We start from the raw sequence: 13,850 nt of genomic DNA on the forward strand, positions 1-13,850 counted from the left end.
TTATGTTGGAAGGTTTAGTAAAATCCCTAGCTCAACGACAGCATCCAGGAAAGATAACCAGAATTTTTTAGAGAAGGCCCAGAAACCACAACAAAGTCATCGGAAGCCCTCAACAGAAGCAGGAAATAACTCCTGGCCTCACTGTATGTACGTATATATCAAACCTTAAAACTAAGTTAGCTGAAAATGTTAAAAATTTTCAGGCAGGTGCTATTTCTAGATGTTTGCCTGCATGGAAAGAATTGACATCAGACCATGAGGTGTTGTCAACCGTTTCTGGTCTAAAAATAGAATTTGAGGAACCACCTGAACCTGGTAATGCTGAATGCATGAACTGTTCTTTCTCTGCTGGTGAAAACGTATTTATCAAATCAGAGATCACCAGGTTACTTAAAAAAGGAGTAATCAAACAAAGTTATCATGTAGCTGGAGAGTTTATATCTCCTATTTTTCTCACTCCAAAGCCTGGTGGTTCATTCAGACTTATTTTGAATTTAAAAAAGCTTAATAGTTATATGCCATATATACATTTTAAAATGGACACAATTTCTTCAGTTTTGAAATTAGTTACAAAAAACTGCTTTATGGCAAAAATTGATATTAAAGATGCTTACTACTCTGTTCATATAGATGACGAATATCAAAAATTCTTAAAGTTTTATTATGATGGTGTGTTATACCAGTTCACTTGTCCCCCTAACGGTTTGTGTTCTGGACCACGAAAATTTACGAAGCTTCTTAAACCACCTCTTGCTGTCTTAAGATCATCCCAGTGCTTGGTTTCAGGTTATATTGATGACCTTATTACCATGCACAAATCTGACAACGGCTGCTTTGTAAACATAAAGAGTATTGTATCTTTATTAGGAGAATTAGGATTTTCTGTACATCCTGATAAATCACATTTTCTCCCCACTCAAACCTTAGAATACCTCGGTTCAATCATCGATTCAGTTAATATGAGAGTGTATTTAACTGACTCAAAAAAGAAAAGAACCAAGGAATATTGTCAAAAACTTCTGTCTGCTACTCACAAAGTTAGTCTAAGGAAAATTGCCCAACTTCTTGGTATCTTCAGCTCTAGCTTTCATGCTGTGTTATTTGGAAAACTTCATTATAGAGATTTAGAACGTCTGAAGATAGACTCATTAAGAAACAACTATGGCAATTTTGATTCATACACTACTTTGTCTGCTAATGCAATAGCAGATATACAGTGGTGGTGTGACAATATTACCTCATCATACAGTCCTATCTCATTTGGTAAACCCACTATGACTATTTCCACTGATGCTTCTAAGCTTGGGTGGTGTGCAGTATGTTCTAACTCACAAACTGGTGGCTTATTCTCAGAAGTTGAGTCTGAGCAGCATATAAATGTATTAGAGCTGAAAGCTATTCTTTTTGGACTGAGGTCATTATGTGACTCAGTTTTCAACACCCACATCAAAGTATTGTGTGATAATACAACAGCTGTACATTGCATAACCAACATGGGTAGTTGTCGTTCTATCCCTTGTGACATTGCTGTCAAGCATATTTGGGATTGGGCCATTAGACATGACAACTGGCTTACTATCTCACACATTCCAGGGCTTCTTAATGTAGAAGCTGATGCAGAATCTAGGAAGCATGAAATTAAAACAGAATGGAAATTGAGTGAAAAGATCTTTCTGGACATTGTTTCACACTTTCAATTTTTCCCTGATATTGATTTATTTGCCAGTAGAATCAATACTCAACTGGCTACATTTGTTTCATATAGACCAGACCCTTGTACTACACATGTAAATGCTTTCACTATTAATTGGCATGGTCAAAAAGTCTATTGCTTTCCGCCTTTCGCCTGTGTAGGTGCAGTTGTTCAAAAAGCAATTCAGGACAAAATTGAAGGCTTGATTGTTGTGCCAAATTGGCCAAACCAATTATGGTATCCATTACTTCTCCAGGTTGCTGTTAAAAATCCTTATGTAATTTTACCTTCTAGGGAGCAGCTATTTCTTCCAAATCAACCGTCGTTACTTCATCCACTACACAAGAGCCTGGAGCTTCTTGCAGTGTTGATTCGAACCTGATTGTGCAATTTGATGTTTCTGACAAGGTAAAGTCTTTGCTTATTAAATCATGGACTTCTGGAACAAGGAAGCAATATGCACCTTATATCAAGAAATGGCTTGAATATTGCAGCACCAAAAACCTTGATCCAACCTCAGCTCCTACAGTTGCAGGTGCAGAATTTATAGCTGAGTTATTTTACTCCACCAAGTTAGAATACTCTGCTTTGAATACAGCCAGATCTGCTCTATCATCTGTACTCAAACCTGACCATGGGATAACGTTTGGCAACCAACCTATAATCAAACGTTTATTGCGTGGCATTTTCAAGGAACGACCAACTCTTCCTCGATATACAATCACTTTTGATGTGGATGTCGTGTTGAGGTACCTTGACTCTTTGCCACCACCAGAAGAGTTATCTTTACAATTATTAACGCAACTTTTAGCTGTCTTGATGTGTGTTCTTAGTGGTCAACGATCAAAGACACTCAGTGTTTTATCTTTAGATAGTTTGCATCAGGAAAATGAAAAATGTGTCTTCTTTATTCACAGTTTACTTAAACAAAGTAGACCGAAAAATCACCAGAAACCATTGGAATTTTTTGCATATCCCACTAACAGGAAAGTCTGTGTTGTGCAAAACCTTACAGAATACCTTGCTAGAACTAATAGTCTACGTAACAATGAGAAAAGGCTTTTCATAAGTTATGTTTCACCCCACAAAGCTGTAACATCTGCAACTATTGCTAGGTGGACCTGTAAAATGTTGCAAGCTGCAGGGCTGGACACAAATGTTTTTAAGGCACACTCAACTCGTGCTGCTTCTACATCAAAATCAAAACAAACTGGTTTGTCTCTTTTAGATATTGGAAAAGCGGCGGGTTGGTCCAATGGTAGCACTTTTGCAAGGTTTTACAATAAGCCTGTTACGACCAATTTTGGACAGTATATTTTGATGGAATCCAACATTTGATTAAACTTTATTTATGTGTATGATATAGAGTGGTGGTTTAATTTTTTGTGGTGTACATATATTTTGTGTTATGATTTCACCATTTAGTGAGTCTTGTATATTGTTGTTTTAATATACCCTTTACTGGTATTTAACCTAGCTTTGAAGTCTCATATGGATTCTTGCCAGGGTGCCGGAACCGAGTGGGGAAAATAATTCACCAAATTAAACAAGCATAGTGCAGTTTGATTAGAATTATTTTCCCCTATAGGTTCCCCACCCTGGCAAGAGTTCATGTGCCCACCACACCCTCCCTATGGTGGTGTTTTATGATATACGGTTAAATACCATGCTTGGAAGTAGGATATTCGGGGGGCCGGGCCGATCTCACATGAACTCTTGCCAGGGTGGGGAACCTATAGGGGAAAATAATTCTAACCAAACTGCACTGTGCTTGTTTAATTTGGTGAATTATGCCGAAGAGCGAAATGAAAATTTTCAAAACAAACTTCACGTGTGACTCTTTTGAGAATTCACGTGTTAGCTATAAACACTTGCGACATGACTGATGATATAAATTTGGATATGTCCCTAGATAAATTTAAACTGTGGAGTACAAACGCCTTAAAATCTTTTCTACATGTAAGAAACAAAATCACTGATGGATCCTTTGAAGAACTAACTGCCAGGTAATTTTCTGCCAGGTATTTTTTCGTCTATTTACAAACTCAGTAAAACATTTTCTTTCACTTTCTTATCAGCGTATTTTAAACGATTTCAGAGCTTATGCAGCTTGGTGTGATAACATTGATGTTGACCCTGAACTTGAACAGAGAGAGAGAGAGACGTTTTGGAGGAGTATCGTAGTAAACTGACGTTGAAAGATACCGTATTTGACGACCCCCTTGTTTTAAAAGACGGGTGGATTGGAGAGCACAGTAAAAGTGGCATTAACTCGTGGCCTTCGTTAAATTATCTTGACATAGCAAACTACATCGGCTTGAAACAGCCTGATTTTTTAAGGCGTATGCAAAGTGATTACAAGCAAGGGAAATCGTTCACATATTTCGCATGTCAGTTTGTTCGTGAGATATTTATAAATACAATAAGCGAAGACTCCAAATATTGTATGTTGAAATGTCGCGTAGTTCCTTCGCAAAGAGTCAACAACAAACCCTACTTTGTTTGGGCAATAATTGTAAAAGATACTCCAAGTCGACCTGGTGGACAAATCATAAGTGCTTATTGCTCGTGTACCGCTGGGCTTTATGGTGCATGCAATCATATAACAGCTATGTGTTTCCGCATTGAATACGCAGTAAGAGCGGGCATGACTAATCCTAGCAAGACCAGTACATTATGTACATGGAACGTCCCTTCAGGAACGAAAGTAAATACAAAAGCTGAAGAGATTAGTGAAATACATTTCGATAAACCACACTACATGAAAGATCACGAGGCTAGTCAAAAAATTATCGAAACTAAAGCAAAGTTTAAGTTATTTTCACCATCTGATCCCAGTCGTCTAAAAAAGCTTTAAAATAAAGATAACATCAGAACAGAACTATTCGCAGTTATTAAAGACGACATTAAGGACAGTACCTTGTGGGAATGTATGGAAGGCATTAGCATATCTAGAGAGGCAGAGAAAATGAACTCAAACAAAACAACTTTGTTAACTTTACCCGCCGAAGCAGAAACGTTTTTAGAAAATAGGAAAATAGACAGCGACCAAAATATTACTTCATTCAAAAAAAGCCTTGTTTATACTGATGAACATATTAGATATCTCAATGAGGCAACAAAAAATCAAAATCAAAGTTCAGAATGGCACAGTCATAGAAAGGGTCGAATCACTGCATCGAATTTCCACAGAGTATTTACAAAAACTACCACACTTCAATCAACAAAAAAAACAGTTTCCGCTGATGCTTTAATTTCGGACCTCATGGGGTATAAAGACAATCCTACAACACATGCATTAAAACATGGAACATCTTTAGAGCCACATGCAAAAAGAAAATATCGACTTTTAAATAAAAAAAAACATAAAAAATTTAAAACACAAGACTCTGGTCTTGTTGTATTGAAGCAATATCCTTATATAGGTGCATCTCCTGATTTGCTTGTAGAATGTGAATGCTGTGGAGCAGGGTTAGTAGAAATAAAATGCCCGTTTTCAATCAAAGATCAAATTCCCACTAGCAATAATCTCTCTTATTTACATGAAGTTACAGACGAATTAGGAGCTAGGGTGACATTAAAAAAGAACACCAGTTACTATTTTCAAATTGAAGGGCAAATGGGTATAACAGGCCGGAGCTACTGTGACTTTTTTGTTTATACCCACCATGGATATTTTCAAGAGAGAATTCCATTTGTTGAAGACTTTTGGACTGCTTTATTAGAAAAACTAGATTTTTTCTGGACGCACTACATAGCACCTGAATTATTACATAAAAATATTATCAATAAAGGTTCAACTATATGTTCTACTTCGAAAAATAGTGAAGATGACGAAAACCAAAAGAAAAATGAGTACACCACTTCCATAAATAATGTAAATATCATTCCTATAGCATCTTCAACATCTAACTTAATTATTGGAGAAACTCCAAAAAGAAAAATGAAAAAATCAGAGCCTACATTTCAAACGCATGTTAACAATAAAATAACAGTGGATTGCAATAAAATAAAAGTAGAACCTCCTAATTCAAAAGTAAAAACTAATACAATGTTAACATCACCAGTGGATTTTGTTATTGCAGCAAAAGAAACAATATCAACTAATACAAGTGTCATAAATGTAAACAACAAAAAAACGATTAAAAAGAATGTCACTAAACTATTACCAACAAAAATTGTAAATGTAACAGATGAGCAGTGCACAAAGAAAAGAAAGAACAAAGATAACTGTGACAACAAAATCACCAGCAAGGCACCTAAAGTGGAAAATAAATATTACTGTGGATTGTGCAAAAAAGAACTCCCATATGCACCTAAATCATTTGACGAAAACAGTATTGGTTGTGATAAATGTCCACTATGGTATCACTTTTTCTGTGTTCAAATAAAATCAGAGAATGTTCCACCTAAAGATGAAGAGTGGTTTTGTCCAAATTGTAAATAAATTCTAAAACAATGTGTATATATATACGTTATATAGCTAGGTTATTTATTATATATATTTACTTTCCATATATCGGCTTTTTGAGGTTACATAAGGCTGCACAAATTATAATGATGTCATCTAAGTGACATAAAAGAGTTATAGGAACTTCTTTTGCAATGAGGTGAAACTTTTTCAAACGAGAAATAACTTGTTCAACCAGAATTCGCAACTTTGCAATTTTAGTGGTTTTTCTAACATCTGCTTGTGACATTTGGCTCTGACCTCTTTTACCTGGTGGAACAATTATATTGATACAGCGAGCTGCACATTCATCAGCAATATTGAATCCTTTATCAACCATTACATCTGTATATGGTTCAACAAAGTCTAAGTATCCAGATTGTATTGTTAATTCTTTGTCAGAAATGCAACCACTATATGCTTTGGATATAAATGCTATATGAGAATTAGGTAAAACTACAACCAATATTTTAGCAGTGTTATGGTGCTTGTAACTAGACCAGGTTTGCCGTTGTGCTATATGATTTTTGGGGGTCTGAATGAATATTTCAGTACCATCAGCTATTGAATGAAGATTTTGAACATCTCTGAATCTTGGAGGTCTTGTAGCAGCAATATGTCCATAATCAGGAAAGTAAACAAATGATTTCAATACACTTGCTGTTCTCCATTTACGTTTGACATATGGTGTAATATACGAACATAGTTTATCGAATAATATTCTGGAAGTAATTCCAGTATAAAACATAACATCTTCATCAGAATTTAATAGCAGCTCATTAACAGGTTTCTTGCATGTACAGTTTTTTACTTTTTCTTCCAGCTGTTTATTAAGCCTGTTGAGAATGTTGACTTTGTTAAGAAGAGCTTTAATAGTCAGCTGCAACAGTAACTTTTCCTGTTTATGTTGTGACGGGGCATTTTCAACAGTGCGACATTTTGCAAAAATACAGAAAAATGGTAAATAACTACTCAAAAACAGGAACATTTTGAACAGGTAGAAATAACTATGTGAAATAATTGGAAGACTATGAACAGAATTTATTAAATGTGCTTCCTTCTTGGTGAATTCTATTAGTGATGCAATCTGTAACTCTGTAACGTATTTCTCCTTTGCATTTTTTAATGTGGAAACAGCAACTTGTAAAGGGGATTCCATTTTATGTGAAGATTTTATCTGACGCATAACTGTCTCAGCTTTTTGCTTACAATTGTAACCCATATGCAATGATGGAAATGGGTGACTATCAGTAGGTCTTTGTGAAACAAAGTGTTTGGAACATACTCTAGAAGACTTTCCTAGAGACCACAACTTGTTCCTTTTTACTGCATCCATACGATTATCATCAATCCTTCTTCTCAGTTGGAAATGGAAACAATCTATTAAAAATAAAAGTTTATATGCATTATGGCTATGCAGCTTTAGTAGCTCAAGCTAGCTGCTATACATTAGCTTTTACTTTCAACTATAAAATTTACTAATATTATTGCGAAGCAATTGAGCTTCGCGAGCGAAGCGAGCGAAGCGAAATTGTGGAGCACGTTTGCTACGCGAAGTATACCAAGAAAATTATTGAGATTCTCAAAATTTGGATAGAAAAAAAATTATATAAAATCAGCGTAAGGAAATATGACTGATATTTTTCACGAAAAGGTAGGTTATTTTTTTGTCTACTAGAACAAATAAGTTTGGACCGAGCAGCTATAATAAAAGTTAGCTTAAAATGCCAGTAAATAGGCTTTGTACCCCCCTACCCCCCGTCTTTCGTACCCCCCCCCCCCCCCCCCCGTTATTTCCCGATTTTCCGTTTGCCGGAAGCGAAAGACCGGGAAGTACACTCAAGCAATCGGAAAACGGCTATCGGCTAATTTGAATTATCGTGTATTTTACAGACCTAACACAAATACATAGTTTATACCAAGTCCTGATAATAATTGGCTTAGCTGGCATGCTATTTCTCTTTAATATTTCGAGTTGGAAAGCTTGTACCTTTTCTTTGAAGGCACACTATATTATTTGAACATTTATAATGCGCAAAAACGTGATATATTTATGGCTTCATTAAAAAGAAGATTTTAAAGTACCAAATTATCAGCTTGAATTGGCATGTTTGTGGTATCCTTTTCATACAGCAGAAGAAAAGTGAGTTGCGAAGGTATATGGATGATTTGAAAGTTATTTTTACGTTTTTTCCTTGGTTTGATGTAGCTAGCTAGCTAACTAAATTACTTTGTGGTGCCTGTGGCCACCATAAAAATTTTTTTTGCTGTCATCCTTCAATGGAATCATTAGCTAGCTACCTCTAGCTAGCTACAGTCAGAAGAAGAAAATTCAATCCATAAGTATAAGACTCTTTCTTTTTAAATTTTATTATACAATTTTTAAATATTTCCTAAAACTCAAGTTGCTTCTTTGTTTTGTTGCATCGTGGAAGTAAATTAAGTCACCAATCCAAAACTAACAGGGGAAAATATATCTTTTCATTCTTTAAGGTATATATTTGGTTATTTGTGGTTAAAAACTTTTGTGATGTTGCTAAGGGTCTTTTTACTGATGTATGTTCTAAATCTGAACTGTTTTATCAAACGGTACCTTAACCTGGAAGTTTTACTTTGTTTACCTACTTTCGCATGTTGTTAAATTCTTCAACACTCAAACCTCGCAATAAATTTTTCAAGTGAGCTATGTACGACGTGTGAAGTCACGAATGACCGATTGGACTTTTGTTCGATAATGGTGGCGACCGTTAATGTAAATATTGTTTTTGGGAGATTAAGTTTGGACATATATAAAAATATTTCACCATTTTCTTTACAACCCTATGTTTTGGTATTGTGTTTCATGAGCTTACAATAATGTGGTGTAGCTAAGTTATGATACGTAAAAACTACTCTTGAATGACCCTTTAAGAATGTGAAACCACATAATAGACCTTAATCAAATTTCGTGTATTTCGTAACTTTTGTGTTCAGTATGGTAGATGTGTATGCGTGTCAACTGGCCAAAAAAGCCAAAAGTATGAGGGCAAGCTTGGGCAGATTTGAAATACAATTCGCACTTTCCAAATAAAAAACAGTGCTTTCAACTCTGTTGTCTTGGCTACAAAAAGTAGTGATCTATATTTTATGTGGTTAGCCTCATTAATTCCAATAAATTTACCCTGTCAATTTTTTTTCCAAGAGGGACAACATAGACAGTTCTAGAGTGTTATAAAGCTTCCATTTAAACTACAGAAACCTTTTAAATTTCTGTTCAAAAAGCAACAACTGTTATGTGGGATTGGACCCATATGAATATGAAGGGAACACTCTACAGACTGAACTACCAATCCCCAAAAGAAGATAACCCTCAAAGTAAACAGAGTTGCATGACTTTATTAATTATATCAAGCATATTGTATCTAGTAAACACTTTTTGAGCACTCTGTCCCAAAAAATTATATATATTTGTAGTTTAGAAATTTAGCTCTAAATGTCGTCCCTCAAAGTCACTGGATTTTAATGTATTTAGAGACTTTACTATATATATAATACTAGAAATTAAAAAAAAGGTTGCGAAGCATTTCGCAAGTTGCAAGCAAAATTAAACTATCCAATACTTTGTCCCTAGCGCTTCTTGTTTCTTTGGAGCTAACATCTTCCGTAATACATCAAAATTGAATATCATATAGAAGAACCATGGGGACGAGCGAGGAAAATGAACGCTCTGCAGAACAATTCGTTGTGCAAAAACAGTTTTTTTTTTGCGAATGACCTTACAACAAAACAGTCTTTTTTTCACGTAAAAATACCGGCAGTAGAAGCCACAGAATCTGCTGGAACGAATTTCAAAAACTTACGGGAAACAATTAAAACAAAAACAAACAAATCAAAACAGTTTTTTAACTTTCTCAAGATTTTATTGAATAGCTTCAAATTTGGGCAGAAAAACAATAACGGTTTCGCCTTCTTTTCACCACACGCATTAGAAGATTACATAACTCACTCCCATTGTACACAATCTAAAAGAAAAAGAAAACATTTTCAGATAGTGAAGGTTCCAGTGCCTTGGATGGCCAAGTCAATGGAATTGAAAGCACTGTTTTGCATCTCATAAATAATTAAGTATAAAAGAAAAAAATCTAAACAATTTGGCAACTTTACTATTTTTATATGCAAAGTTCCAACCATACCAACAGTTTCCAAATCTGACAAAATCATTTTAGAAGAACTTTTTCAGAATTTGATTGATGCAAGGCCAAGGGAAATTAAATAAGTTTATTGTCCTAGACCCATTCAAAAACATATGCTTCTCATCAATCAGTTTTTTTTCAACCAACATTAATGTAATCACCCAGAGGAAATTATAATGTCTCTTGTGTGTGTTTTAGAAGCTGAATACACAAATACACAAATATTACAAGTGCTGAACTTTGGCAATCATATTTTGCAATCAGACCCTTTTAAAAACTATGCTGAATCATGCCAATTATTAAATTCAGCATTAATAGAAAAGCATCTTGGATAGGATTCTTTGTTGGATGAATAAAATGACTGACAAATGGTTTATCGTGAATGAAATAGTAATTTTTACACAAATAATTTAAAAAATAATGAACTTTTTTATGTGGGTTGTTCTCAAACACACGTTGGCAGTGGACAAGAAACTGTGATTTGGAACTGAAGAGGGTGTCAATAAGCTGCAAATGGCCACATATATAAGGGCGAGTTCGGGCAACTTTTCCAATTAAATTAGTGGTTGTCTTCCAAAACCGCACGCACTTTCCCGAACTTGCCTGGAACATTTCCAAAATTCAATTCCTTGTAACATACCTTGTGGACGATAGTTGGAAAAAGATGTTTTAAGAGAAAGGAGTTGATAAAGTTTAAAAGTTATTTATCAAGTAAATTTTATCAAAAACCATCAAAAACAGTTGTTTTAAGAACTTTACTACTAAACGCCTGCACGTTATACGGCTCAGCACCCTTGTTCTAAAGTTACAAGCAGTTTCGAACATTCCCCATGCCGTTTAGAGGACGTGTTCGGCTTGAGCATCCTTGAAGTTCTGTTTAATGACAGTTTTAATGTTTTAATGTCGTTTTAAACCTTGTTCTCAGAGAGGGTGTACGGACAAATAATTTCTATTGACAAATACCTTGCTGTTGGTTTGATAGCAAAAGTGGATATTCTTTTTAATTACTGTAACAGGTTACTTATATAATAAATAAAAAACTGTAATAAAAAACGGTTGGTCAGCTCACTCTAGCACCCAGAGTTATTTGTTTTGTCTGCGCCCTAGCTACAGGTTTTCCTATATCTGGCTATCAGTTAGGTAGTAATACAGCTTCTCCATATGTATTCTACAAATTACTTTCAATTCTTTTATACAAAACTGAGCTCTAGCTACCTTTCGTGTGATTAAGCCTTACCTTGATTTGGATAAAACCAATTAAAATTGATAATATTGTATTCTTACATCTTCTTAGAAACAATAAAATAAAACACAGCTGGGCGCGTTATAATTGTACAAATTACTTCAATATTTCTTTAGGAAAGGGTACCTTAAACAGGAGCTTTCCAATCCAACTAAAATCTCCAGAAAAAGCACAGCAACAAAAAAGCTTAAAATACACAAGTAAAGTCGATTAGACACAGGACTAGCAATAAATTTTTTCAAAAAAAGAAAAGCGTTTTAATACTATTATGTTTCATTAAAATACAACTATAATAGTATTAAAAGCAAAATTGCAAAATAATTAATTAATTATTTATACAATTAGCTATAATACAAAGAAATAAGGCATATTTTGGGTCTGTAAAATATACATGTCTAAAATGCCGACTACCGTTTCTTGTTCACGGCATATTCCTCTTTGTGTATTCAAGTTCGGCAGACGTATAATCCGGACCAAAAGACGGGGGGGGGGGTCAAAATCCGGGGGTGGGGGGGGTACGAGCCGTACTTCTTGCATTTTTTACTAAACTTATACTTGAACCCCTCGGTCCAAACTTATTTTTTTTATTAGAAAAAAAATACCCTAGCTTTATGTGCAAAAATATCAGTCCTATTTCTTTACGCTGATTTTATATGATTTTTTTTCTATCGAAATTTTGAGATTCGTAATAAATCTGTTGGTATACCTCGCGTGTAGCAAACGTGCTCCACAATTTTGCTTCGCTCGCAAAGCTCAATTGCTTCGCAATAATATACTATATAAAAATGTTTTCTGTTTCTTTTTAGATTGCGTACAATGAGAGCGAGAGATGTTATCTTTCAATACGTGAGATAAAAAGAAGAAAGCGAAATCTCACACCGCGTTGTTATTGTTTTTCTGTGAAAAACTTGAAGCTGTTTTGTAAATCTTGATAAAGTTAATAAATTGTTTTTGTTTCTGTAGATTGTTTATTTTTGTTTATTGTTTCCCGTGAGTTTTCGAAATTCATTGCAGCAGATTCTGTTTTCATAACTAGTGCCGTTATTTTTACGTGATAAAAAACCCACTAGAAAATATTCTCATCCCCGAAGTCGTTAACGCGAAAGTCTCTATTATTATGTGCACTCCGAGTGTTATTTTCCGGTCGAAAGAGTGTACCTTACGACGCACATCCCCGTAATTCGTGACATTTTCGCACATTACGGATTGTACAACTCGATGTATTGCATTTCTTTCAGAATAAGGGTTAAACTTTATAAAAGTATAACTTTGCATAGATTTTTGGCGCTAAAAACTTTATCAATGTTGGATTTACGTCGGCCAACACTGACAATATTGTGATTATTATTAATATTTAATTTTATAATTCTGTGGAAAGAGGTTTTACGAAATTTCTCAGTAATCGTTTCTGTTTAGTTCGGCGCGATCTAAATTTCTCGTACCTTCTGAAAAGAAATATTCCGCATATATATATTGTATTTTTGCCACAAAATCACTACTTTGCGCAACGAGTTGTTGTTCCGCGGCAAGTTTATTTTACAACCTCGTCCCCAGGGTTTTCTACGCCTATGATATTCAGTTTTGGTGTATTCCCAGATATCAGCTGCAGTAAGATGTAAGCACCTCACCGTATTATACCAAAGAGAAACAAAAAACACTAGGGTCAACTATTGGCTAGTTTCAATTTTGCTTACAACTTGCGCAATGCTTCGCAACCTTTTTTTAATTTCTAGTTCCGATTTTCAGATAAAATCCGAAAAAATTGGGAAATCGGATTATTCACGTGTCCAAAACAAACAAAATGATTCTTCTTAATGAAACAAAGTTGTGTTGTAAGTTTCAAGTTTTAACGATAATCCTTACAAGAGTTATTTTATTTTCTCCATTATAAGGGTTTCATAGAGATTTTTAGGGGTAGTTTCGAGTAATAGCCAATATCAAAGCCTCTGAACGGTATGAGACCTAAAAATTTGGCATGCAGGTGTCTAATAGATAAATATTGAATTTCAGTAAGTATCGTACCCATACATTGAGGAGTTATTAAAAAAAAACGTTAGGGGCGGCGGCATTCGCCCCCCCCCCTGGACCGAATAGGGTTAAAGCATGGCCTTTCCCCCACCACGTTTTTTCCTCTAAATCCCGTAGAAACTAAAGGCACAAAAACTACCCAAAATAAATTATCAAAATTCAGATTTAAAATACAAAAAAACTTACTAAAATACTTGGGTCAAAGTACAGATAAGAACCCCCACAAAAAATCCAAAAAGGCCTATAAAATATAAAATGCCCCAT

The 13,850-nt window shown here is 34.8% G+C and overlaps 1 protein-coding gene and 1 long non-coding RNA gene across 2 annotated transcripts; both read left to right on the forward strand.

Annotated features, from left to right (window-relative positions):
• Positions 1-3,571: 3,571 nt before the first annotated feature.
• On the forward strand, positions 3,572-4,550 carry LOC130646013 (uncharacterized). The gene is made up of 3 exons (XM_057452145.1): positions 3,572-3,699; positions 3,792-3,868; positions 3,928-4,550. Exons 1-3 carry the CDS (start codon positions 3,572-3,574, stop codon positions 4,548-4,550), a joined length of 828 nt encoding a protein of 275 aa, XP_057308128.1.
• A 3,471-nt stretch (positions 4,551-8,021) lies between these two features.
• On the forward strand, positions 8,022-12,520 carry LOC130645033 (uncharacterized). Its single transcript, XR_008982674.1, has 2 exons — positions 8,022-8,299; positions 12,365-12,520. It is a non-coding gene; the product is annotated as an uncharacterized LOC130645033 (long non-coding RNA).
• Positions 12,521-13,850: the final 1,330 nt, after the last annotated feature.

The sequence above is a fragment of the Hydractinia symbiolongicarpus genome, chromosome 5 (assembly GCF_029227915.1).
Source record: "Hydractinia symbiolongicarpus strain clone_291-10 chromosome 5, HSymV2.1, whole genome shotgun sequence".
Lineage (NCBI taxonomy): Eukaryota > Metazoa > Cnidaria > Hydrozoa > Anthoathecata > Hydractiniidae > Hydractinia > Hydractinia symbiolongicarpus.